General features: G+C 51.3%; 2 protein-coding genes across 6 annotated transcripts in view; one reads left to right on the top strand and one right to left on the bottom strand.

Moving 5' to 3' along the window:
* Positions 1-456: 456 nt before the first annotated feature.
* On the bottom strand, positions 457-11,251 carry LOC138498454 (collagen alpha-2(I) chain-like). The gene is made up of 5 exons (XM_069622205.1): positions 11,117-11,251; positions 4,759-5,501; positions 2,982-4,665; positions 2,219-2,880; positions 457-2,125 (listed from the first exon to the last, which is right to left on the bottom strand). The coding sequence occupies exons 1-5, from the start codon at positions 11,249-11,251 to the stop codon at positions 457-459; spliced, it is 4,893 nt and encodes a 1,630-aa protein (XP_069478306.1).
* The window catches only part of LOC138498201 (GTPase IMAP family member 4-like), an 88,011-nt gene continuing 70,644 nt past the window's right edge, over positions 7,958-25,324 (top strand). For 2 of the 5 annotated variants that reach the window (XM_069622085.1, XM_069622080.1), the window contains exon 1: positions 7,960-8,187. The gene's annotated coding sequence lies outside the window, so the exon portion shown is untranslated. Of the gene's footprint in view, positions 8,188-25,324 lie in introns of all 5 variants that reach the window. The other 3 variants (XM_069622084.1, XM_069622082.1, XM_069622079.1) reach the window with 2 other exon arrangements.

Genomic DNA, 25,324 nt, shown 5'->3' with positions numbered 1-25,324 from the left:
CGCCTTGAGGCTGTATGGTTGTAGAGACGCCTGGAGGCTGTATGGTTGTAGAGACACCTGGAGGCTGTATGGTTGTAGAGACGCCTGGAGGCTGTATGGCTGCAGAGTCGCCTGGAAGCTTTATGGCTGCAGAGTCGCCTGGAAGCTTTATGGCTGCAGAGGCGCCTGGCGGCTGTATGGCTGCAGAGGTGCCTGGAGGCTGTATGGTGCAGAGACGCCTGGAGGCTGTATGGCTGCAGAGACGCCTGGAGGGAGGCTCTATGGCTGCAGAGATGCCTGGAGGCTTAATGGCTGCAGAGACGCCTGGAGGGAGGCTGTATGGCTGCAGAGATGCCTGGAGGCTGTATGGCTGCAGAGTCGCCTGGAAGCTTTATGGCTGCAGAGGCGCCTGGCGGCTCTATGGCTGCAGAGATGCCTAGAGGCTGTATGGTGCAGAAACGCCTGGAGGCTGTATGGTTATAGAGACGCCTGGAGGTTGTACGGTTGTAGAGACGCCTGGAGGCTGTATAGCTGCAGAGATGTCTGGATGGAGGCTCTATGGCTGCAGAGATGCCTGGATGGAGGCTCAATGGCTGCAGAGATGCCTGGAGGCTGTATGGTGCAGAGACGCCTGGAGGCTGTATGGTTGTAGAGACGCCTGGAGGCTGTATGGTTGTAGAGACGCCTGGAGGCTGTATGGTTGTAGAGACGCCTGGAGGCTGTATAGCTGCAGAGACGTCTGGATGGAGGCTCTATGGCTGCAGAGATGCCTGGAGGCTGTATGGTGCAGAGACGGCTGGAGGCTGTATGGTTGTAGAGACGCCTGGAGGCTGTATGGTTGTAGAGACGCCTGGAGGCTGTATAGCTGCAGAGACGTCTGGATGGAGGCTCTATGGCTGCAGAGACGCCTGGAGGCTTAATGGCTGCAGAGACGCCTGGAGGCTGTATGGCTGCAGAGATGCCTGGAGGCTGTATGGCTGCAGAGATGCCTGGAGGCTGTATGGCTGCAGAGTTGCCTGGAAGCTTTATGGCTGCAGAGACACCCGGCGGCTCTATGGCTGCAGAGGTGCCTGGAGGCTGTATGGCTGCAGAGACGCCTGGAGGCTGTATGGCTGCAGAGACGCCTGTAGGCTTAATGGCTGCAGAGACGCCTGGAGGCTGTATGGTTGTAGAGACGCCTGGAGGCTTAATGGCTGCAGAGACGCCTGGAGGCTTAATGGCTGCAGAGATGCCTGGAGGCTGTATGGCTGCAGAGACGCCTGGAAGCTTTATGGCTGCAGAGACGCCTGGCAGCTCTATGGCTGCAGAGGTGCCTGGAGGCTGTATGGCTGCAGAGACGCCTGGAGGCTGTATGGCTGCAGAGACGCCTGGAGGCTTAATGGCTGCAGAGACGCCTGTAGGCTTAATGGCTGCAGAGACGCCTGGAGGCTTAATGGCTGCAGAGATGCCTGGAGGCTGTATGGCTGCAGAGACGCCTGGAGGCTTAATGGCTGCAGAGACGCCTGGAGGCTGTATGGTTGTAGAGGCGCCTGGAGGCTTAATGGCTGCAGAGACGCCTGGAGGCTGTCTGGCTGCAGAGATGCCTGGAGGCTGTATGGTGCAGAGACGTCTGGAGGCTGTATGGTTGTAGAGACGCCTGGAGGCTGTATGGTTGTAGAGACACCTGGAGGCTGTATGGTTGTAGAGACGCCTGGAGGCTGCATAGCTGCAGAGAAGTCTGGATGGAGGCTCTATGGCTGCAGAGATGCCTGGAGGCTGTATGGTGCAGAGACGCCTGGAGGCTGTATGGTTGTAGAGACGCCTGGAGGCTGTATGGTTGTAGAGACACCTGGAGGCTGTATGGTTGTAGAGACGCCTGGAGGCTGTATAGCTGCAGAGACGTCTGGATGGAGGCTCTATGGCTGCAGAGATGCCTGGAGGCTGTATGGCTGCAGAGACGCCTGGAGGCTGTATAGCTGCAGAGACGTCTGGAGGCTCTATGGCTGCAGAGATGCCTGGAGGCTGTATGGTGCAGAGACGCCTGGAGGCTGTATGGTGCAGAGACGCCTGGAGGCTGTATGGTTGTAGAGACGCCTGGAGGCTGTATGGTTGTAGAGACGCCTGGAGGCTGTATAGCTGCAGAGACTTCTGGATGGAGGCTCTATGGCTGCAGAGACGCCTGGAGGCTTAATGGCTGCAGAGACGCCTGGAGGCTGTATGGCTGCAGAGATGCCTGGAGGCTGTATGGCTGCAGAGATGCCTGGAGGGAGGCTCTATGGCTGCAGAGATGCCTGGAGGCTGTATGGCTGCAGAGTCGCCTGGAAGCTTTATGGCTGCAGAGGCGCCTGGCGGCTCTATGGCTGCAGAGGTGCCTAGAGGCTGTATGGCTGCAGAGACGCCTGGAGGCTGTATGGCTGCAGAGACGCCTGGGGGCTTAATGGCTGCAGAGATGTCTGGAGGCTGTATGGTGCAGAGAAGCCTGGAGGCTGTATGGTTGTAGAGACGCCTGGAGGCTGTATGGTTGTAGAGACGCCTGGAGGCTGTATAGCTGCAGAGACGTCTGGGTGGAGGCTCTATGGCTGCAGAGACGCCTGGAGGCTTAATGGCTGCAGAGACGCCTGGAGGCTTAATGGCTGCAGAGATGCCTGGAGGCTGTATGGCTGCAGAGATGCCTGGAGGATGTATGGCTGCAGAGTCGCCTGGAAGCTTTATGGCTGCAGAGGCGCCTGGCGGCTCTATGGCTGCAGAAGTGCCTGGAGGCTGTATGGCTGCAGAGACGCCTGGAGGCTGTATGGTTGTAGAGACGCCTGGAGGATTAATGGCTGCAGAGACGCCTGTAGGCTTTATGGCTGCAGAGACGCCTGGAGGCTGTGTGGCTGCAGAGACGCCTGGAGGCTGTATGGTTGTAGGGACGCCTGGAAGCTGTATGGTTGTAGAGACGCCTGGAGGCTTAATGGCTGCAGAGACGCCTGGAGGCTTAATGGCTGCAGAGATGCCTGGAGGCTGTATGGTTGTAGAGACACCTGGAGGCTGTATGGTTGTAGAGACGCCTGGAGGTTGTACGGTTGTAGAGACGCCTGGAGGCTGTATAGCTGCAGAGATGTCTGGATGGAGGCTCTATGGCTGCAGAGATGCCTGGATGGAGGCTCTATGGCTGCAGAGATGCCTGGAGGCTGTATGGTGCAGAGACGCCTGGAGGCTGTATGGTTGTAGAGACGCCTGGAGGCTGTATGGTTGTAGAGACGCCTGGAGGCTGTATGGTTGTAGAGACGCCTGGAGGCTGTATAGCTGCAGAGACGTCTGGATGGAGGCTCTATGGCTGCAGAGATGCCTGGAGGCTGTATGGTGCAGAGACGGCTGGAGGCTGTATGGTTGTAGAGACGCCTGGAGGCTGTATGGTTGTAGAGACGCCTGGAGGCTGTATAGCTGCAGAGACGTCTGGATGGAGGCTCTATGGCTGCAGAGACGCCTGGAGGCTTAATGGCTGCAGAGACGCCTGGAGGCTGTATGGCTGCAGAGATGCCTGGAGGCTGTATGGCTGCAGAGATGCCTGGAGGCTGTATGGCTGCAGAGTCGCCTGGAAGCTTTATGGCTGCAGAGACACCCGGCGGCTCTATGGCTGCAGAGGTGCCTGGAGGCTGTATGGCTGCAGAGACGCCTGGAGGCTGTATGGCTGCAGAGACGCCTGGAGGCTGTATGGCTGCAGAGACGCCTGTAGGCTTAATGGCTGCAGAGACGCCTGGAGGCTGTATGGTTGTAGAGACGCCTGGAGGCTTAATGGCTGCAGAGACGCCTGGAGGCTTAATGGCTGCAGAGATGCCTGGAGGCTGTATGGCTGCAGAGACGCCTGGAAGCTTTATGGCTGCAGAGACGCCTGGCGGCTCTATGGCTGCAGAGGTGCCTGGAGGCTGTATGGCTGCAGAGACGCCTGGAGGCTGTATGGCTGCAGAGACGCCTGGAGGCTGTATGGCTGCAGAGACGCCTGGAGGCTTAATGGCTGCAGAGACGCCTGTAGGCTTAATGGCTGCAGAGACGCCTGGAGGCTTAATGGCTGCAGAGACGCCTGGAGGCTGTATGGCTGCAGAGACGCCTGGAGGCTTAATGGCTGCAGAGACGCCTGGAGGCTGTATGGTTGTAGAGACGCCTGGAGGCTTAATGGCTGCAGAGACGCCTGGAGGCTGTCTGGCTGCAGAGATGCCTGGAGGCTGTATGGTGCAGAGACGTCTGGAGGCTGTATGGTTGTAGAGACGCCTGGAGGCTGTATGGTTGTAGAGACACCTGGAGGCTGTATGGTTGTAGAGACGCCTGGAGGCTGTATAGCTGCAGAGACGTCTGGATGGAGGCTCTATGGCTGCAGAGATGCCTGGAGGCTGTATGGTGCAGAGACGCCTGGAGGCTGTATGGTTGTAGAGACGCCTGGAGGCTGTATGGTTGTAGAGACACCTGGAGGCTGTATGGTTGTAGAGACGCCTGGAGGCTGTATAGCTGCAGAGACGTCTGGATGGAGGCTCTATGGCTGCAGAGATGCCTGGAGGCTGTATGGCTGCAGAGACGCCTGGAGGCTGTATAGCTGCAGAGACGGCTGGAGGCTCTATGGCTGCAGAGATGCCTGGAGGCTGTATGGTGCAGAGACGCCTGGAGGCTGTATGGTGCAGAGACGCCTGGAGGCTGTATGGTTGTAGAGACTTCTGGATGGAGGCTCTATGGCTGCAGAGACGCCTGGAGGCTTAATGGCTGCAGAGACGCCTGGAGGCTGTATGGCTGCAGAGATGCCTGGAGGCTGTATGGCTGCAGAGATGCCTGGAGGGAGGCTCTATGGCTGCAGAGATGCCTGGAGGCTGTATGGCTGCAGAGTCGCCTGGAAGCTTTATGGCTGCAGAGGCGCCTGGCGGCTCTATGGCTGCAGAGGTGCCTCGAGGCTGTATGGCTGCAGAGACGCCTGGAGGCTGTATGGCTGCAGAGACGCCTGGAGGCTTAATGGCTGCAGAGATGCCTGGAGGCTGTATGGTGCAGAGACGCCTGGAGGCTGTATGGTTGTAGAGACGCCTGGAGGCTGTATGGTTGTAGAGACGCCTGGAGGCTGTATAGCTGCAGAGACGTCTGGATGGAGGCTCTATGGCTGCAGAGACGCCTGGAGGCTTAATGGCTGCAGAGACGCCTGGAGGTTTAATGGCTGCAGAGATGCCTGGAGGCTGTATGGCTGCAGAGATGCCTGGAGGATGTATGGCTGCAGAGTCGCCTGGAAGCTTTATGGCTGCAGAGGCGCCTGGCGGCTCTATGGCTGCAGAGGTGCCTGGAGGCTGTATGGCTGCAGAGATGCCTGGAGGCTGTATGGTTGTAGAGACGCCTGGAGGATTAATGGCTGCAGAGACGCCTGTAGGCTGTATGGCTGCAGAGACGCCTGGAGGCTGTGTGGCTGCAGAGATGCCTGGAGGCTGTATGGTTGTAGGGACGCCTGGAAGCTGTATGGTTGTAGAGACGCCTGGAGGCTTAATGGCTGCAGAGACGCCTGGAGGCTTAATGGCTGCAGAGATGCCTGGAGGCTGTATGGTTGTAGAGACACCTGGAGGCTGTATGGTTGTAGAGACGCCTGGAGGCTGTATAGCTGCAGAGACGTCTGGATGGAGGCTCTATGGCTGCAGAGATGCCTGGAGGCTGTATGGTGGAGGCTGTATGGTTGTAGAGACACCTGGAGGCTGTATGGTTGTAGAGACGCCTGGAGGCTGTATAGCTGCAGAGACGTCTGGATGGAGGCTCTATGGCTGCAGAGATGCCTGGAGGCTGTATGGTGCAGAGACGCCTGGAGGCTGTATGGTTGTAGAGACGCCTGGAGGCTGTATGGTTGTAGAGACACCTGGAGGCTGTATGGTTGTAGAGACGCCTGGAGGCTGTATAGCTGCAGAGACGTCTGGATGGAGGCTCTATGGCTGCAGAGATGCCTGGAGGCTGTATGGCTGCAGAGACGCCTGGAGGCTGTATAGCTGCAGAGATGCCTGGAGGCTGTATGGTGCAGAGATGCCTGGAGGCTGTATGGTGCAGAGACGCCTGGAGGCTGTATGGTGCAGAGACGCCTGGAGGCTGTATGGTTGTAGAGACGCCTGGAGGCTGTATGGTTGTAGAGACGCCTGGAGGCTGTATGGTTGTAGAGACGCCTGGAGGCTGTATGGTTGTAGAGACGCCTGGAGGCTGTATAGCTGCAGAGACTTCTGGATGGAGGCTCTATGGCTGCAGAGACGCCTGGAGGCTTAATGGCTGCAGAGACGCCTGGAGGCTGTATGGCTGCAGAGATGCCTGGAGGGAGGCTCTATGTCTGCAGAGATGCCTCGAGGCTGTATGGCTGCAGAGACGCCTGGAGGCTGTATGGCTGCAGAGACGCCTGGAGGCTGTATGGCTGCAGAGACGCCTGGAGGCTTAATGGCTGCAGAGATGCCTGGAGGCTGTATGGTGCAGAGACGCCTGGAGGCTGTATGGTTGTAGAGACGCCTGGAGGCTGTATGGTTGTAGAGACGCATGGAGGCTGTATAGCTGCAGAGACGTCTGGATGGAGGCTCTATGGCTGCAGAGACGCCTGGAGGCTTAATGGCTGCAGAGACGCCTGGAGGCTTAATGGCTGCAGAGATGCCTGGAGGCTGTATGGCTGCAGAGATGCCTGGAGGATGTATGGCTGCAGAGTCGCCTGGAAGCTTTATGGCTGCAGAGGCGCCTGGCGGCTCTATGGCTGCAGAGGTGCCTGGAGGCTGTATGGCTGCAGAGACGCCTGGAGGCTGTATGGTTGTAGAGACGCCTGGAGGATTAATGGCTGCAGAGACGCCTGTAGGCTGTATGGCTGCAGAGACGCCTGGAGGCTGTATGGCTGCAGAGACGCCTGGAGGCTGTATGGTTGTAGGGACGCCTGGAAGCTGTATGGTTGTAGAGACGCCTGGAGGCTGTATAGCTGCAGAGACGTCTGGATGGAGGCTGTATGGCTGCAGAGACGCCTGGAGGCTGTATGGCTGCAGAGACGCCTGGAGGCTGTATGGCTGCAGAGACGCCTGGAGGCTTAATGGCTGCAGAGATGCCTGGAGGCTGTATGGTGCAGAGACGCCTGGAGGCTGTATGGTTGTAGAGACGCCTGGAGGCTGTATGGTTGTAGAGACGCATGGAGGCTGTATAGCTGCAGAGACGTCTGGATGGAGGCTCTATGGCTGCAGAGACGCCTGGAGGCTTAATGGCTGCAGAGACGCCTGGAGGCTTAATGGCTGCAGAGATGCCTGGAGGCTGTATGGCTGCAGAGATGCCTGGAGGATGTATGGCTGCAGAGTCGCCTGGAAGCTTTATGGCTGCAGAGGCGCCTGGCGGCTCTATGGCTGCAGAGGTGCCTGGAGGCTGTATGGCTGCAGAGACGCCTGGAGGCTGTATGGTTGTAGAGACGCCTGGAGGATTAATGGCTGCAGAGACGCCTGTAGGCTGTATGGCTGCAGAGACGCCTGGAGGCTGTATGGCTGCAGAGACGCCTGGAGGCTGTATGGTTGTAGGGACGCCTGGAAGCTGTATGGTTGTAGAGACGCCTGGAGGCTGTATAGCTGCAGAGACGTCTGGATGGAGGCTGTATGGCTGCAGAGACGCCTGGAGGCTGTATGGCTGCAAAGACGCCTGGAGGCTGTATGGTTGTAGAGACGCCTGGAGGCTGTATGGTGCAGAGACGCCTGGAGGCTGTATGGCTGCAGAGACGCCTGGAGGCTGTATGGCTGCAGAGACGCCTGGAGGCTGTATGGCTGCAGAGACGCCTGGATGGAGGCTCTATGGCTGCAGAAATCTCTGAGGGAGCGGCTTACGACTGGAAACACTCCCAGATCCGGCTTCCGGGAGTCTTGTCCGTGTCTCCCTTTTCAGGCCAATCCCGGCTGTACATATGGCCATTCTCTGTTGCGTCTCTTATCCTGTTCACGTACACCGTGTAGCGACGTGAACAGGATAAGAGGCGGAGCAGAGAACGAAGGTCTGTAAAGCAGGGATTGGCCTGATGAGGGGGACACGGTCAAGCCTCCCGGAAGCCGGATCTGGGAGTGTTTTCAGTCGTAAGCCGCCCACTCAGAGGTGTCTGCAGTCATAAAGCTTCCAGGCTGGTAGAGTCTCCTGGTGACAGTCTCTAGAGTGCTCACAGCTCCTGTTCCTGCCATCAGCACCAGCCTCAGGAGACCCCTTTCCACCTCCTCTTAGCGGCGGAGAGCTCCGGCGTCGCCCATCAAAGTAAGTCTCAATGGGGATGAAAGGCGGCGCAGTGCAGCAGAGCGCGCGCTGGCTCCAGGTCCACCTGGGGACGCCCCTTCCCCCACAGGGAGGAGAGGAAGAGAGAGGCTTGACCACGACCGGTCAGCCTCTGGAACATATGTGAAAGCGAAAGCATCAAGCGTGGGGGAGGCGGGCTAGAAGCTGCAGAAATGCGGAGCCTTCATGTGGGATGACTTTTCATCCTCACTGCGGGGCCAGGCTTGTTTTGTTTCTCACTTATGGAATCCGTAAACTTAATGCTGAAGAAGTTGGCTGGGTTTGAATGCCTTAGACTCTGTGATGTGACCCGTGCTCAGTCCGGTAAAATGCGGAGATAGGAGGATTCTAACCCTGGGAGGATTCAGCACATGTGCCGCGAGGAGGGGGGATGGGGTGAGGGGGCAGGGGGGCGGTGGGACGGTTTAGGGTAATACAGGGAGGTGGAGCTGCAGGGGGTCTCCTCCATAATACACGCGCTGTAAAATGTCCGATTTAAAGAAATTCTCAAACCGAAGTGACCTCTGTGAGCCCCAGCCTTCCATGCACACGAGTCTGACTTCTCACCACAGGTGGCATCTGATAGTGGGGTCCGTTACCATAATATGCAGAATATTAGAGCAACAGGGAATCGTAACGATCCAAAATCTACCCACAAGAGGGAGGTAGGGTTGTCCCTGCCCATTCACACCAGGGCCTCTCCGCTGGAACAGCAGATCACGGCTGCTGCTGTTATACTATCCGCTGGGAATGGAATATTGGGTCACACATGTAACTGTTTCTGAGTTCCATTGATGCATAAGCCAGAGTAAAAGCAGCGCCCGTGGGGTGCAAGGGTCAGAGGGTATGGGTAAATACAAAGCAATAGGAAAATGCAGGGCCTTCTGAACATGTACCAGGACTCCTGGGGGCCCATTTCAAAAGGATTTGCTGGCCTTTTCTTTCTCTCGAATTCCCTTTTCTCCTCTGACCCCTCCGCCCCCCCCCACCCCCCCATAGACCCCTCTCCCTCTGATCACTCAATGGTCCACGCCAACATCTCAGGCCCCCCATCCTCTACTTGAGAAATGCATGTTTGTAACACTCATTCATGACACTCTCACAGCCCCCTCCTCTCTCTCTTTGCAGGCGTTACCTTTGCCTGCCTTTTCCTCAGGACGCCGCAAAGTTACTTGCAGGAGGCATGCCACAGTGCTGGGCAATATGTTTTAATTATTAGTGTGATCAGTATAATTGAGCAGTATTAGTCCATGAACCCCGAAGACCTATTTTCCTCCACTGCCCCTCCCTTGATTTTTTTTTATGGAATCTCGTGCAAGAATCAATACATTCCCCTAGAGCGTTACATTTCTTAGTTCCCTGAGCAACAAGGTTCCCAAAATAGCCCAATAGGGAGTTATCATTTATTGTAATCATCTTAAAATGCAGCACGCTACGCATTATTCTCTGCATATCTATCCGTGATTTCAGACTCACTTCTAATCCAATTGCTTGAACAGGAAAGATGTGCTGCGATCCTAATGCCAAGCGCTAAATCCTGCCCTCAATCTCTTGCAACCACAAGATTCCAAGACCACATACTATTCCCGGAACCATGCAGGATTGTATATCCCTTGAGAAATCCTTCAATGAATCATCCACATGAAGTGGAGATCAAGCGGTCACCTAATCCTTTAAATAAGACTTGACGTTCGCAGTACCCAACGATAAACAACTTGCGTGACTCTCTCAATGACCTTTCCACCCATAGAACATGTAAAATTCAAATTGCATCACGTTTTGCTGCAACTAGTCTCCTAGATGTTTATAATGTCTTTTTCTGGTGTTCATCTTAGCATAAGTGGTCAATGTGTCTTTCCCCCTGCAAGCCCTTATAACCTACAATAACAGAGTGACATGGCCTATTAGGCAGAATCCCTTGCAGCTCCCTAAGGGAGCACTACACCAGATTAGTTTTACAAAGGTAGCGGGCGCCCCTCTCTCGCAAGAACAGACATGATAACCTGTTCAGTGGTTATTAACCACTTGAGAGTTCGCAGCCACTGCTTTTAGATTAGGACTACAGGTGAGAGCAATAAATCCCCTTTGGTATCAGTCTGTACCACACAGATTTAGTTGGTAGCTGTGGCTGAGCAGTCAGACTTATCTCAGGGGGCGATGAGCAGTATTCAGGGTTTACACAATAGGACTACAGTACTATGAAACAAGGAAACACTGACCAAAGCTTGGTATAAAAAAGAATATATATATATATATATATATATATATATATATATTTCTGATGTTCAAACACAAATCACTATTATAAAAGCAAGTTAAATCAGTCAAGAAAAGTATACACAACTCCCTATTTAAATTGTAGACAAGTTTGAGCAGGAGTGAAAACTGAGCAAAATGGCACAGTGAACACCAAGCAGAAATGGCACTCTATCAATTTCTCAAAAGGGAGGGAAAGGACAAGTTATAAAGGAATATACTCTTTAACACACCAGCAACACTTCCCAGGAAGATTGTGAACAAGTTAGGCAAGGCAGTACTTTAGCATATGCAATACTGAGGTGAAAACCGAGCAAAATGGCACTTCACACGTTGAAAAAGAGGGAAGGAAAAGGTGGTTATAAGAGTTAGGTGCACCAACACATTTCTAGGTGAGACGCAATCTAGAGAAGGCAGTTGTAACAGATTTAGCCAGAGTCAAAAGGCCTGTGCCAGAGTCAGTGGTACAGGGCAAAGTGCCCAGGAGCCAAATGTTCTAGTCGCTGCAGTCAAGTCTTTGTTTAATGATTCGAAAAGGCGATTGCAGAAGGTGTAAGACCAAGTTAGATGATAGGGGTGACCAACCCGTAAGAAAAGGATTTAAAACACCTTTAGCAGTACCCAACTAAAAGGGCGGCCTGACGGAACAATGTACCTTAATAGTGGAAGAGGCTCCAGCGATGGCGGTTGTTCCTGGCCGTTCCTGCAGTTCGGGACATCCAGCAGAGGAAAAGGGACTCTCATTGTTGAGGAAGGTTTGAGTTACTGCACTGCCCAGGGATGAAACCATCCACGGTGCTGCCCGACGAATAAAAGGTACACTCCTTTAAATCGTGGTCGTGGTGGACGGTTGCCTGGCTATCCAGTTTCCTAGTGCTTGGCACTGGCGATTCGACCAAGGCAGGTCCGAGAAGGCGATTGACGTACTGGTTGGCCCCACCAGCTCAAGGGAAGAAGACTCTTGCAAGTGAAGATCTTCTCAAGTCGTTGGAGAAAAGTGGTAAGGATCTGCAGCAGGGCTTCACCTGTGGTTCAGTCGTTGCAGATGTCTTTGGCTTCTCTCCTCTTCGGCTTCTTAGTTCCAGTCACAACGCCTTGTCCTCCAGTCCTCAGGGCCCTGCTTTTATGCAGCAAGACTCCCATTCATACAGCCTATGTGTCACTCAAAACAGTGGGGTAGCTCTCCTAGCGGGAGAACCCCCCTACCCAGCCTACCAGGGCAGAGTAAAACGTGGGTTGCGTAGGCAACCCTGTCCAGGGTGCCTATTTCCCCCCTCTCCCACACATCCTGTCTACCCCAGACTCAGTGGCACCTAGGGGAGGGCTTCTGTGCAGAAGCCCACCAAAAGGACGAACAAAGGATCCCCGACCCAGGTTAGGATTTCAGAGAGACATGAGAAAGAAATTTTATCAAAGATCTGGCAATAAAAACATACCGAAGTAAAATTAATATAAAAATAAACCGGCGGTATGTTAGAGGCTGTCAGTAATAATAATAATAATTTGGCATTTATATAGCGCTACAAACCCTCAGGTATCTGAGCGCTGCTTATTATTACCCACGGTGTGTGGTGCTCATTTATCGACCTCGGATGGATGAAGGGCTTAGTTTGGCTTTGCCGGGATTGGAACCTGCGTTAGCAGGCTCTGCACTGATGTCAAAGCGAGCGCTCTACTCGCTGTGCCACTTGACCGGTAAAAGTGGTAGCCTCGAACAATGGGAAAATCCCATAGGGAAATATTCGCGGTTGAATATTTACGATAGTAACCACTGCCACAAGCCAGAAACTTTTGAGAGAGGGACTGTACGGTACCCCCTCGAAAATGAACATTAGGGAAAAACCATTAACCCTTCCAAGTACCTCCATAGTAAGATGGGTTGTACTGGTTTAGTTCATAAGAATTGACTAGTAAAGTCAATAGGGACTTTACATACCCTGGGAGACAGTAGTCAGTCCCAGGGTATGGAGTCTGTTTGGGAGTCGCTACGACACCCCAGTGGTACGGCACTGAGGGTGCTGTGTGACACACATGTAAAAAAGATGATTCCTATGAGGGTGAGAAAAACCCCATAGACCATAAGCACACAAGATAGCCTAAAACGCACACTAGCAAACAGCCTAAAACGCACACTAGCAAACAGCCTAAAACACACACTAGCAAACTGTTTAAGAGTGGGAAAAAAGGGTCACACTCTTAGCTGGAGAAAAAAAAATAGACCCCTCAAATCCAGCAAAGCTGGTGGGGGACTCACTATGTTTGGGAAATTAGCCTTAGAAGAGAATTCTCTCTAACATGGCCTTCACACACATCTAACAGTGTGACCACGTTGCCTATTCAAAGGCTAACAAATAGTGCTCATCTTGCAATTTCACATATTGCGACCTAACATCTTTCAGTCCTACTTTTTTTGCAAAGAAATGTGGGAACTTCATCAAAGGAAGAAAACATTCCCTACAGGAGTACAGCCACCAAGGCACCCCAACTCTCAGTCATAATATCATTATCTTGAGTAATAGGTGCCCTCTATGGTTCAGGTCCCTGTTCTCAGACCTTCCTGTCACAATCTCTGGACCCTGTTATGCAATTAATGGTCTACTCTATCCAATAACTATTGAATCCACTCTTCTTCTAGAGAGCGCTTTTATGAAGTGCTGGCTTGCCATTCCTTCAAGGTTCTCAATCTCCCTGTGATTCCAGACTAGAGCGTCTCTGATTCTGCCACACATTTCTCTAAGACACCCAAGGAGTCAAACAATTCATAATATTGTGTTAGGGATTATTTACAACCACTACTATGACTTAGTCTTAGACAAAGCCATAGTACAAAGGGAACCGTTTAAACGACTCACTCGGTTTGTCTGTTTTTTCAATGGGATGGCTCTACTTCTCACTGTGTGTGCAGCAACAACATAATCAGTCATTTATGTCAACACCTTATTTAAAAATGTATATTAGGCATCAAGACACTGTTACAGAGAACGTTACAAGATGGAAGATGATTAGCCTAAACATAACCCCAGGTTAATTATACATATTGTAATCGATTTTTTTTAATAACATGCTTAACCCCTTAACTCCTATGGGTCCCCCCCCCCCCTTGCCAATGCCTTTTTTGGTGGTTTTGGTATGTCGCCATTCAATGCCTTGTAACATTTTTGTTACATGAGATATCTCAGCCAAATTTGGCCCTTTTAATTCCCACATGTAGGCGGTCATAATGGCACCCATGAATCCTAGGTAGGGGGGTGTGAGAAAATAACCAAAAAGGGAGAACATTTTGGATTTTTTTCAACAAATGGCAATAAAACGATGTACAAAGAAGCCTGTGTTTTTTTCCTTGTAAGAGTTAGGACCAAATGGCTTGCTGTTCTGCATTCCCCACTCTACTGGCTTTCAAGAACAGGTTGAGTAGAAACGAAAATATTTTTTTTGATATGGTTATTAACCATTTTGTGAGAGTAAGGCTATTTATTTATTTATTTTTTACATTTTGTTTTTTTTGGCCTTTTTCCCCCAGACTGACATGTGCCCATCTGCGCCAGGGGAAGTTGGGTAAACAAAGAAAGAAATTGCAAATGGTAGACCACATTTTAGGGGTGGCTGAGGGCACCCTAAACCGCCAGGGAATTTGTCCTGTAAAGAGGGTGGCCCTCTTCCCCCCCTCACCCCAAATGGAGGGCGAGCAACTCATGCAGCCCTCCCTGGGGGCAGATATCTGACCCCGGGGGGCCCTAACCTGCAGGCCCCATCCTTTGGGGGGCCTGCCCACACGTTACTGGTGCCCCCCCAAATGGATGGGAGGCACCTCATGTAGTCCTCATTGAGGGCAGAAATTTGCCCCAGGGAGGGCTACAAGGGGTCCCCCCTTCCACTTGGGGGGGTGGGGGGAGAGGGGAACCATCCTTTCATGGAAAACAAAGTCAAACCTGTGTTGCACTGCATCGTCTTGCTTCCAAGACGAGTGCGTTGCCACTTTTAATTCAGCCTCGCAAACCAATGTGAAGAGTCTTGGTACCAATGTGTGGTCATCTTACTTGCAGTGTTTCTTAGCCTGTACTGCTGCTGCTTAAATAATTACTTTGGTTGTAACTGTCAACATAACGTATGACGTGTCAGTACTGTGTAAAAGGGTGTTACTCTAAACCTCATGTGTGCTTCCTTGGCATGCTGCCAATGAAGAATATTAATTTACTCGCCTTTTACTGGGATTTGCGTCTATTTGGTTATGGGTGTCCTTAACCTTCCTCTCATCTAGAGACTTAGGGGCCGATTCATGGAACAAATGTGCACCAAAAATCTTGGCGCAAGCTGGCGCAAGCATGAAAAAGCAAGCACACGTGCGATTCATAGAAGGGCCTGTGCGTGTTTTCCCAGTGATGTGTGCCAAATCTGTGCATGGCGCACACGGGCGCACACGTCATTGCAACATCCTGAACACCGTGTGCGACTCGAAAAAGGGAAAAAAAGGCATAACTGGGGAAGTACTGCAGGGAAATACACGGCACACCCACACACAAGCGAACTACATGTACTCATGGAATCGAATAGGGGAAACACACACCCGCCAAAAGACACGCACAGGCCTAAACACGTCCGCCACACGAAGGCAGGCGGAAGCCTCCTGGCGCAGCATAAAAGTGCGCACAAACAACAAACACGTTCATACAGCTACAATGATTGTCCCATTCTGAGGCACCTTAGGAGAATTGACATGTCACGCAATGCCCAGGCACCCCAAAATACAAGAAAAATGTATACGCAACCCCTGTAGCCCACGTGCGTGTAAAAAAAAAAAAAAAACACACGCAGTAAGCTGTGGCACCCAGGAACACAAAGCGTACGCGATCAACATGTGGTTTACAATGACCCCCAATAAATGGGGTATGCGACAAACAGGGGCACTCGCAGTGGTGAACATAGCGTGCTATATGCAATAGCATGCGTGACTCACTGCGTGTAAAAGAAATACGCATAGGCACTGCAACCGCAGTGAAGTAATCGCGTGTGAACCCCAAAGTAGGAAAGGCCCGCGCGAGTCATGTCACTTATGCGCTAAGGGCCTTTCCTCGAATTACACGCTCACGTGCTGTTTTTTCACATGCCAAACCACTCCGTATCAAGCTGGCCACGCAACAACACATGGAAGACCCCCCCAGAGCCCAGAGCAGCCTCCCATGAGCCATCTGTTGCTGCCTGCCTGCTGCCACCGTGCCTGCAATTTGGTGCCTGCACATCTGCCATCTGCAGGGGTCCAGTTGCTGTAACCACCCCTGCTGGAACAGAAGACTCCCGACTGATGTTCCTTCGCTCCGCAGCCCAGCCCCAGGACCCAGTTGCCCACCCACACCTGCCTCGGGGGTTGCCATGTCCGAACCAACACCATCCGGCACCAGTGGCAACGCCCCAGCACAGAGGCAGTGGGCTACCAGCTTCAGCGAAAAGGAAGTTGATATCCTGGTGGAGCAAGTCCTGGGGCATTATGATGCCCTCTTCACACCATCGCGCGCCTACAAGGAAGGACAGAAAGGGATCTGGAAGGACATAGTGGGTGCCATCAACGCGGACGGGGTGGCACCCCGCGACGCCAAACATGTCCAGAAGCGCTGGAAGGACTACAAGCCCAGGACCCTCAAGAAGGCCCGGCACCTCTTGGAGGAAGCGGATGCAGTGGGGTGCCGGGTACAGCTTACCACCCAGCAGATGAGGGTCCTGGAGCGCATTCGCCCAGTGCTTCACCAGATCCTAAGGATGCAGGCCCGCTGGAGTCGAGCGGTAAGTGGCCATGCATTTACGATTGAAAAAGGGCATGTTGCAGTGTGTGTGCAGGGACATGATGATGCATGTGAGTCCAGTCAGGCGTGACTCACCTGGATGGAGTATGTGTTACAATGCAGCATGCGGAACGCACACATGTATGCATGCCTGTGTCTGTACTTTCACGTGTTGGGGTGTGAGAGAGGTGTACTGCTGTCATGGACATGCATGATGTACATGTCCGTGTGTCTGAGTAGTGTGTGCACCATGGAAGTATGACACATGTCCGTGACGATGTGCTCATTCACTGATACAGCCTAGTCATCCTTGTAACCACTGTGTCTGTGGGTATACGGGCCAGATGCATGACCCTCCAGTGAAGCGTGTGCATGTGATCAGCATGTCCCATTAGCATGTGAATTACAGCCCACCATTGGATGTATGTACGCTGCCGTGGACATGGATGCAAATGTTTGTTGCATGTGCCGTGCCGGTTACTGGATGTGTGTTGCCTGGACTGACCCATGTGTAGTTGGGAGACATGATGGAAGTGACGTTTGACAGTGCCACTCATGTGCTACTGCTTCCTGTCTAGGTGACTATTGTACAGTACCCTGATGTTTGTGTTCTATGTCTCCCTTTACACAGCAGCGAGTGAAGAAGAGAGCGGAGACGGCGCTGTGGAGGAGAGCGGCAGGGATGCCTCCACCAGCCAGCGACGCAAGGCCCAGTCACCCTCCCAGGTAATTCCATCATCCGGGAGGGAGGGGACTGGTGCCGCGTCTGCCACTACGGCTGCAGCGGAAGGGGCGGATGAGCTCCCACAGGGGCTTGCAACGGCAGAAGATGGTGCAGAGCCATCCAGGTCGGTGGTGTGTATAGAGGAGGCCACTACAGAGCCGCACATGGGGTCTGGTGGGGATGGTACCACGGGTGCAAGTGGTGCAGGAGGCAGCACAGTTCGCCACGGAGGTGCCTGTGCATGTGTCTGTCCCTGACACTGTGACTGCATCACCATGCACCAGCAGGGATGCCCCGTCCCAGGTCCGTCCACAGGTTGGGGGGGGGGAAACACGTCATCAGGCACTCCTCTACCTGTGGACGAGGGGCCCGTGACTGGATGGAGACACCCTGATTGGTGTCGCGTTGCGCACACGTGACATTCCTGATGACGTGCGTGCTTCCAGGGTGGACCACGCACGTCCTCACGAAGAGCTGTGTGCCAACGTGGCCCAGTTGGGAGGGTCCATGTTTGGGGGTTTCCTCCATGTGTGGGGCGAGCATGACCGTGGTGGACAGGACCCTGCTCAAGCCAGAGGATTACGTAGGTGCACCTCTGAGAACCACTGGGTTAGCTGGTGGGCCTCCCAAATTATCGCCTGTAGCCTTAGTCAACATCATGATTGGAGACAAGACAGCAAAGCTTCCTGTCCTGGTACAGGACAACGTGCCTGCTAACTAACATTTTGTTAGGCAACAATTTTGTAGAATTGGGGATGGTCTACCCATGGCTGCTGTGGTGGTCACCTAATCGCAGGTCACAAAGTGTCCAGCTGCGAGCCCGGTACCCACGCCGACAGGGAAACCCAAGGCAAGAAGAAAACAGAATGCTAAGAAAGGCCACCTATGTGGAGGTGACTGCTCCTCTTCCTGCTGCAGCATCCGCAGGGATTCATGCTCCGGACGGGCTGAGTACAGTGGTGAACCCAGTCTCAACTCCTATGGGAGAAGAGCCAGAGGACACTGCTATGGGAGAGGTACTCAACCTAGAGGACCACCCCAACCTTCAATACCTGTTGGCTGAAGGGGGGACCCTCCCGGGCAGACTTCTGTAAGGGGCAGAGAGAGTGGCACTCTCTTGTGGGTCTGAGGAAACGGGCCCTGTCCCAGGCACAAGGAAGTGCCTAGGACATTCCGGATCTATTGGGAGGGTCAGCTCCTTGTTAGTGAGCCCACTAAGCCTGAACCTGGTGCCCTCAAGGTTGGTGGTACCCCAGGTTTACAGGCCCTTCCTACTGCAGTTGGCGCATTAGGTGCCCTTAGCTGGTCATCTTGGGACAAAGCAAAGGCTCTCTGCCCATTTCTCGGCCCCGGATGGGAGTAGAAGTTGAGTCCCACTGCAAGACCTGCCCCACCTGTCAGTTGTCTGGCAAGACAGTAGGCGGTGTTATTGCTCCACTACAGCCGTTGCCAGTCATGGGCACACCATTTGAGAGAGTGGGTATCGTCATTGTTGGTCCACTTGACCCTCCCACTTCAGGTAGATATCGGTTCATCCTGGTCTTGGTTGATCATGCTACCAGGTACCCTGAGGCTATACCCCTTTGGACTGTTATTGTCCAGGAGGTTGCCAGGGCTCTCTTGGTCATTTTTACCCATGTTGGATTCCCTAAGGAGGTTGTCTCTGACAGAGGATCCAACTTCTTGCGTTAAATGAAAACCATGTGGAAAGAGTGCGGGGTAACCTACAAGTTCTCCACCTCTTACCATCCCAAGACCAATGGTCTGGTTGAGGGATTTAATACAACTCTCAAGGGCATGATAGGCACTTTGGAAGAGCCCCTAAGGATGAAATGGGATCTCCTCTTACCATGCCTGCAGTTTGCTTACAGAGAGGTACCTCAATAGGGTGTTGGTTTCTGCCCCTTTGAGCTACTCTTTGGACATCCTAGGGGGCCCCTTGACTTGATCAGAGAAGGTTTGGAAGCCACTCCTCCAGGTCCTGCAGAACAAGTGGGGGACTGAGGGACTATGTGTTAGGCCTCAGACGGAGCATGACACAGATGATGGATCAGGCGACTGCGAATCTCAAGGCAAGCCAGGAATTGAATAAGTACTAGCATGACCTTAAAGCGTTGCAAGTGGATTGGACTCCAGGACAGGAAGTCATTGTGATGGAGCCTACCAAGCCTAGGGCTTTGGCAGACAAATGGACTGAACCCTCCTTCAGAATAATCTACAAGATGGGCGAAGTCAATTATCTGGTTGACTTGGGAGTCCCTGGGGTAGCCCCTCAGGTATTTCATGTCAACAAGCTCAAGCCTTTCCACAGGCAAGCAGAGGTCTCGTGTCTCCTACTCACTTCTGAGCAGGAAGGGGATGAGAGAGCCTCTGCCCAAATTTCTGCATAGCAACCCTCAGGATGGCTCAATGGAGGGAGTCCATCTCTCTCCAGATCTGACAAAAAAGCAGCAGAGGGCCTGCAGGGCTTTGCTCTGGCAGTATGCCTCTTTGTTCTCACTTACGCCAGGCCTTACACCGTGGTGTAGGCATGAAATTGACACTGGTGACCGCGTGCCTGTCAAAAGCCAGTGCTAATGTATGTCAGATACAGTTTAGAACCACATCCAGGCTGAGGTCGCCAAGATGTTGGATCTGGGTGTTACTGAACCCTCAACCAGTCCCTGGTCCAGTGGTCCCTGTTCCCAGGCCAGTACCAAGGATTGGAGGTTCTGTGTGGACTACAGAGGAGTCAATGCCGTCACCAACACTGGCGTGCACCCATTTCCCAGGGCTGATGAGCTTGTGGACACCATAGGTGCTGCCAAATTTGTGATCACCTTCAACCTTACCTCAGGCTATTGGCAAATGGCTCTGATGGACCATGCCAAGGGAAAGATGGCATTCTCAACAGCTGAGAGAATTCCCCTGCCACCTTCCAGAGATTGGTCAATCATGCGCTCAGTGGGCTGGAGGCCTTTTGTGTGGCCTATTTCAACGACATTGCAGTCTACAGTTCCACCTGGGAAGAGCATTTGAGACATCTGGATAAGGTGTTGCAGGCCTTGAAAAGGGCTAACCTCACTATCAAGGCTACCAAGTGTCAGTTAGCTCAGGGGAAACTCATGTATCTTGGTCATGAGGTAGGAGGGGTCAAATCCAACCTCTCCCCAGTAAAGTACAGGATGTACACGACTGGGAGACTCCCACTACTCAAACCCAGGTGAGAGCCTTTTTGGGCCTCACTTGATATTGTCGCAACTTCATGGCAGACTATTGAACCATAGCTGCACCACTGACAGCTCTGACTTCACCCAAGCAACCTAGGAAGGTTAATTGGACTGAAAGCTGTCAGAGGATCTTTATTGGCTTGAAATAAAGTTTGTGTAGGGCACCTGTGTTGTGTGTGCCTCACTACAGCAAACCCTTTGTCATCTAGACCGATGCCTGTGACACCGGAAATTGGAGCTGTCTTGTCCCAGTTAGATGAAAAAGGGAGGGAACACCCGATCGTATTCATCAGTAGGCAACTCAAGGGTAGAGAACTTAGTGGGCTACTGTTGAAAAGGAGTGTTTCAGTATAGTTTGGAGCCTTAGGCGTTTTAGACCCTACCTTACCGGGTCTACATTCAAGGTCCAAACAGATCATAAATCCCTGGAGTGGCTTATGCAGATGAAAGGTGAAAACCCAAAACTGCTCATGTGGTCCATTAGCTTGCAAGGGCTAGACTTCACCATTGAGCATAGACCAGGGAGAGTAATGATAAAGCAAATGGCTTTTCCAGAAGGTATGTTGACTGTCTGGATGAGACCGTCAATATTGTGGGAGATTAGACCACCCTAACCTCAGTCTAGGGGGGTGACTGTGATGCTGGAAATGTATCAGAGGGACAGGGCCTCTGTATCCTTGTCCTTTATTGCTTTTTATTGTGTGTTCTGTCGTGTTTTTCCACAGTAGTTCATATGGGAATCCTGGCAGTGCAGCTCTCTCCTTTTGGTTTGGTGAAGAGACCCTTTGGGTACCCTTATAGCACCCATGGGTGGAGTGAAACCCTGTACTTCTAGTGTATGTTTTTGGGTACCTGTGTATGGCCCACAAAGAAGGGTACAGGCTGGTGGCAGCTCCATGCTGAATTGACAGGTGTCATGAGCATCCTCCATTTTGAGATGCCCAGGCCCTGTCTTTGGAATCCATTGATTCCTGATGGAGACAAGATGGCCCCTGTGGCCTCTTGCCTTCCATTGCCTTTACCTTGGTTTTCCAGAAGTCCCGGGAAGCCCTGACTCTGTCCCTTTCTCCTGACTGGCTGTTGGGTGGTTCCCTATATGGTAGTGTGGGGAAGTGCCGACCAGACTGGCTGGAGCCTTCCCAACAACCATATGTTGTGGGCATGGCCGTGCGGTGGGACCTGAGTTAAATGGAGTGTGACAAATGCGCATTTCTTATTGTGGATGTCTAGTATGTGTGTGTGACACAGACCGAGACAGCCCTGCCCGAAACTGGTATGAATGCAGTGTGGAGTGTTGAATGGCTGGGTACTTGTCCCAATACACATTACCTGTTCGGCAGAATCATATGCAGTACCCTTTGGGAAAACCACACACAATTAAGACAACAAGTGACCGTACAAATTCACCTTTACATTAGCCCCAGTGCTCCCCAAACTTGTGACCTATCATTATTGAAAGCCGCTCCATCGTGGGTATTTGTGTCTAATTGAATTTCAGGATACTCCGCTTTCTTCCTCAATTTGTCTGCCTGTTCTCCTATCAAGGCTGTGAAAAGGTTTTTCATGCCCCCAATTGCCAACATGACACCGGCGGTTTGTTTTTCTAGAGCATGAATCCACTTCCTTGCCCCTGCAGTGAGTGAAGGAAGTGTCTTTGTTAAGCAGAATCATATGCAGTAACATTTGGAAACACCACACACAATTAAGACTACAAGTGACAGTACAAATTCCCCTTGGTACAAGCCTGTACTACACAGTAAAGTGGTAGTGATGGCTGAGCAGCCAGACTTATCTCAAGAGTAAAGTGAGCAGTACCAATAGTTACGCAAAGGACAGCAATTACTATGATGCAAACAAACTCTGACTCAAGGTTTCTGAGTAAAAGATATACATTTATTTACACATCAGTTATAAAACATTTCACTATTATATAGCAGTTGAAAAATCATAATCTTAATACACTACACACCACACGCAATAGATTCTGGAAAAGTTAAGCTCAAAATGAGTGTGAGCAAAATGGCACTCCAGTCATTTAAAAGGGAGGGAAAGACAAAGTTAGACAGAAGTTGAGCAGCACGAACAAGTAAGCAGGGCAATATAGAAAAAGTAACTACAGTGAGAAAATTAAATCAAGGGGCCTGGCCCAAAGTCAATGGACCAAAGTCTTTGCAGCGGATCACACAGTTCAGAGTAGTTCAGAACAAAGTTGGTCGGACGAAATGTTACTTTAAAGAATAGAGAAGGACAAACCCTTGGATTGGCAAAAGATTTCAAACACTTTTACTGTGGTCGGATGGAACAAACGACTGATTTGAACAGTACCTTAAATGGAGAAAAAGGCTGTAGCTGAGGCGGATGTTCCTGGCAGGTCCTTCAGGCTCACAGTTCCTGAAGCAACTGTCGGACTGACACGAAGTAGGAAGACTGGAGGGTGCTGCACTGCCCAGGGAAGAAACCAGCAGCAGAGCAAAGTAACAAATAAAAGCAGGGTCCGATCCTCCTGGCTATCCGGTTCACTGTAGCTGTGCACAGCAAATTCGACCAGAGGAGGGAGGATTGGCTTGCAGTTTGGCAAACCGGTTGTTTTGCTTTGCTGCTGGTTTCTTCCCTGGGTAGTGCAGGACCCTCCAGTCTTCCTACTTTGTGTCAGTCTGACATTCGCTTCAGGAACTGTGAGCCTGCTGTTAAGCGGCTTCACTTCAACACTACAGCTAAGTCAATGCCTAGTCTGGGATGCTGAGGGAAACCCTTATTGGTATATTTTTAGGTCCAGTTCATGTACTCTGGATGACAACCCTTATATAACACCCCTCTCTTAGAATCCTCCTGACCCCACTGAGCCAAGAAGTAGGTCTGTTTTGCAAATTTAAAAGGTTTATTTGAGAAATATAACAATATATATCTATCACACTTTTATAATAAATTAATATTGGATATCACACTTAAAATATGACAGTGATCAACAATGGATAATGTTCTACTGGTAAACTGATTTGGTTACTTAGAAGTAGTATAGAGGATGAGGTAGCTGAAATGCTTTATGGTTTCAAGGAAATGCAAGGTGGAATAATGCAGTACAGAAAATAAACTGATATGGTTTCACAAGAGATAATATGTTCACTTTCCCCCTGGTGGCAATTCGCCCCCCCCCCTATATGCAATGCAAGGAGATGGAAGTAACACACAGAATCTTCAGGAATACAATCAAATACAATACAGAATTCAGCCCCCCCCCCCAGCAAGCTTAGACAACAGGTATGCTTTTTAAAACACAGGCAAGAGTGCTTTGTAATGTGGTGGCAAGGAAGTGAAAAATGCTAAAATTGCTTTTAATTCCCTATAGGAGGTTCAGGGTGAGTGATAGACACTTTAAATCAGTTCAGGTCAACCCTAACAATGGTTCAGGGATGGCTATTAGGTTGCAAACGAATTTTAGCAGTTCAGGCAAAAGCGGCTATCTTTTTACAGATGACGAAATCAGGCCAAATCGTGGTAAATTTTGCGAGTGCGTAAATCGCAATTGCGGTAAAAGTATAAGGAGTAGGAAGTCGGGTCTAGGCTTGTTGGAAAGAATCTCGTTCCTAGGACAAACGGTTCCAGAGATACGGACGATTTTGTGAAGGTAGTTTTTCGGATTTAAAGTAAACTCAAAATGACAGGTGACAGCTTGCAGCTGCAGAATTGACAGGTGACAGTTGTGCAGCTTTAAAAATGACAGATGACACGATTTCTAGGAGGCTGTGCTAATTAGGTTAAAATAGTTTGGATTAGATTATTTTAACTAAGAGATTGGGTTCTGCACAGTTCTGGCGGATACTCACTCCTAATTTTGAATGGAATGGGCCTCGTCACGGATCCGGTCAACATGTCCAGCGGCGGTTCTCTCTGCTCGGCGGGTCAATCAGGCACCGGTTCTGCTCACAGCGATCCAGATCTCTGGTTCCACTCACAGCGGTCTGGGTCTGGTCTGCGGTTCTGGCAAAAGTTCTTGGCAAAGAATTCAAACAGCTCACCCGGCTGTTGAATAGTTTGGTTAGGTTTGCTGGATTCTGAAGGCCTGCTGAGAATACTTTTGCTTGCAGTGGGCCTTTTAGGTTCAAAGCTCTGTAGTCTATGGGTCCCTGATTCTGGTCTCTGTCTGGGTTTCAATGTTCCTTTATGTGTTTTGAAAGTGGGTGTGTGCATAGCATCACTAAGCCTGCCCCTCTCTTGATTTGATAGGTCAATAGATTCTTTGGTCCCTGATTTGGGAAGGGATAGTGTGTCAGAGTGATGACCTACAGAAATGACACTCCCCTGGTCAATGTGCACACAAATCTATTTCTGATCCAAATACATATTTCCCAGGTACACAAGTGGTTGACATTACATGTACATATTACACCTTGCTTAAGGTAGTCTGTTCTGACTCTGGCGTTCCTAGGAGCTTGCATTAAAAAATGGCAACTTATTTTCGATTTTAGTGGGTTTTGCAATATGGGATTTTCATCAAAAATTATACAAAGGTACATTCCCCTTCCACATATATCCCAGTAACTTTCCATGTCTCTAGCTTAAATACAGTGTCTACAATATTCATAATTAGCAGGGTTTTGCCCCAGAACATGGTACAAATTGGAGTTTGGACTCAAATCGTGAGGGCATTTTTCATACTAAGACTCTCAAAGTTGTACATTCCTGTCATTTGGTTACAATAAGTTATCAATGTTTCTATAAAATATATATTTGTTGCAATTCAACTCCCCAAAGTGTTTGGGTCCGCCTCCAGAAGTCTGGGTGGGTCAGTGATCACATGTCTCTCCTTGCTGGCAGAGGGCTGTTGACAGGAAACACTCAAAATTAACCTACCCCATTGAACTGAAAGGGGCTATTGTCTCTCTCCTCCAGGCTGAAGGGGAAACCCCCTCCCTCTCACTCAGAAGGGCCATGTGATATCCTGCCTCCTGTTGTGAGTCTCTGGGGTGTTTGGAGTTCTCAGCCTCTTGGCCTCTGGGAACAGCAGGTGGCTAAGATTTTTTAATTAACCCACAGGCTTTGAAGTCCAGTTGACTCAGGTCCCTTTGTCAGCCAGTTCTCCTGTCAGAGTTTAGACCGCTAGCGCCGCCTTGTGGAATTTGTCGTTACTGCATCCATTTTTGAGTTGTCTTGAATTT

The sequence above is a fragment of the Ambystoma mexicanum genome, chromosome 5q, assembly GCF_040938575.1.
Source record: "Ambystoma mexicanum isolate Mex_15411 chromosome 5q, UKY_AmexF1_1, whole genome shotgun sequence".
Classification (NCBI taxonomy): Eukaryota; Metazoa; Chordata; class Amphibia; order Caudata; family Ambystomatidae; genus Ambystoma; species Ambystoma mexicanum.
This window is presented reverse-complemented; position numbering and strand designations above follow the sequence as displayed.

Bases quoted from the DNA above. Each gene is read 5' to 3' on its own strand.
- LOC138498454 (XM_069622205.1), bottom strand. From the start codon at position 11,251: ATGGTTTCATCCCTGGGCAGTGCAGTAACTCAAACCTTCCTCAACAAT. The intron at 5,502-11,116 runs GTACATTGTTCC...ACAACCATACAG, and splicing joins GAGCCTCTTCCACTATTAAG to CCTCCAGGCATCTCTGCAGC. The intron at 4,666-4,758 runs GCATCTCTGCAG...GCGTCTCTGCAG, and splicing joins GCCATAGAGCCTCCCTCCAG to CCATAGAGCCTCCATCCAGA.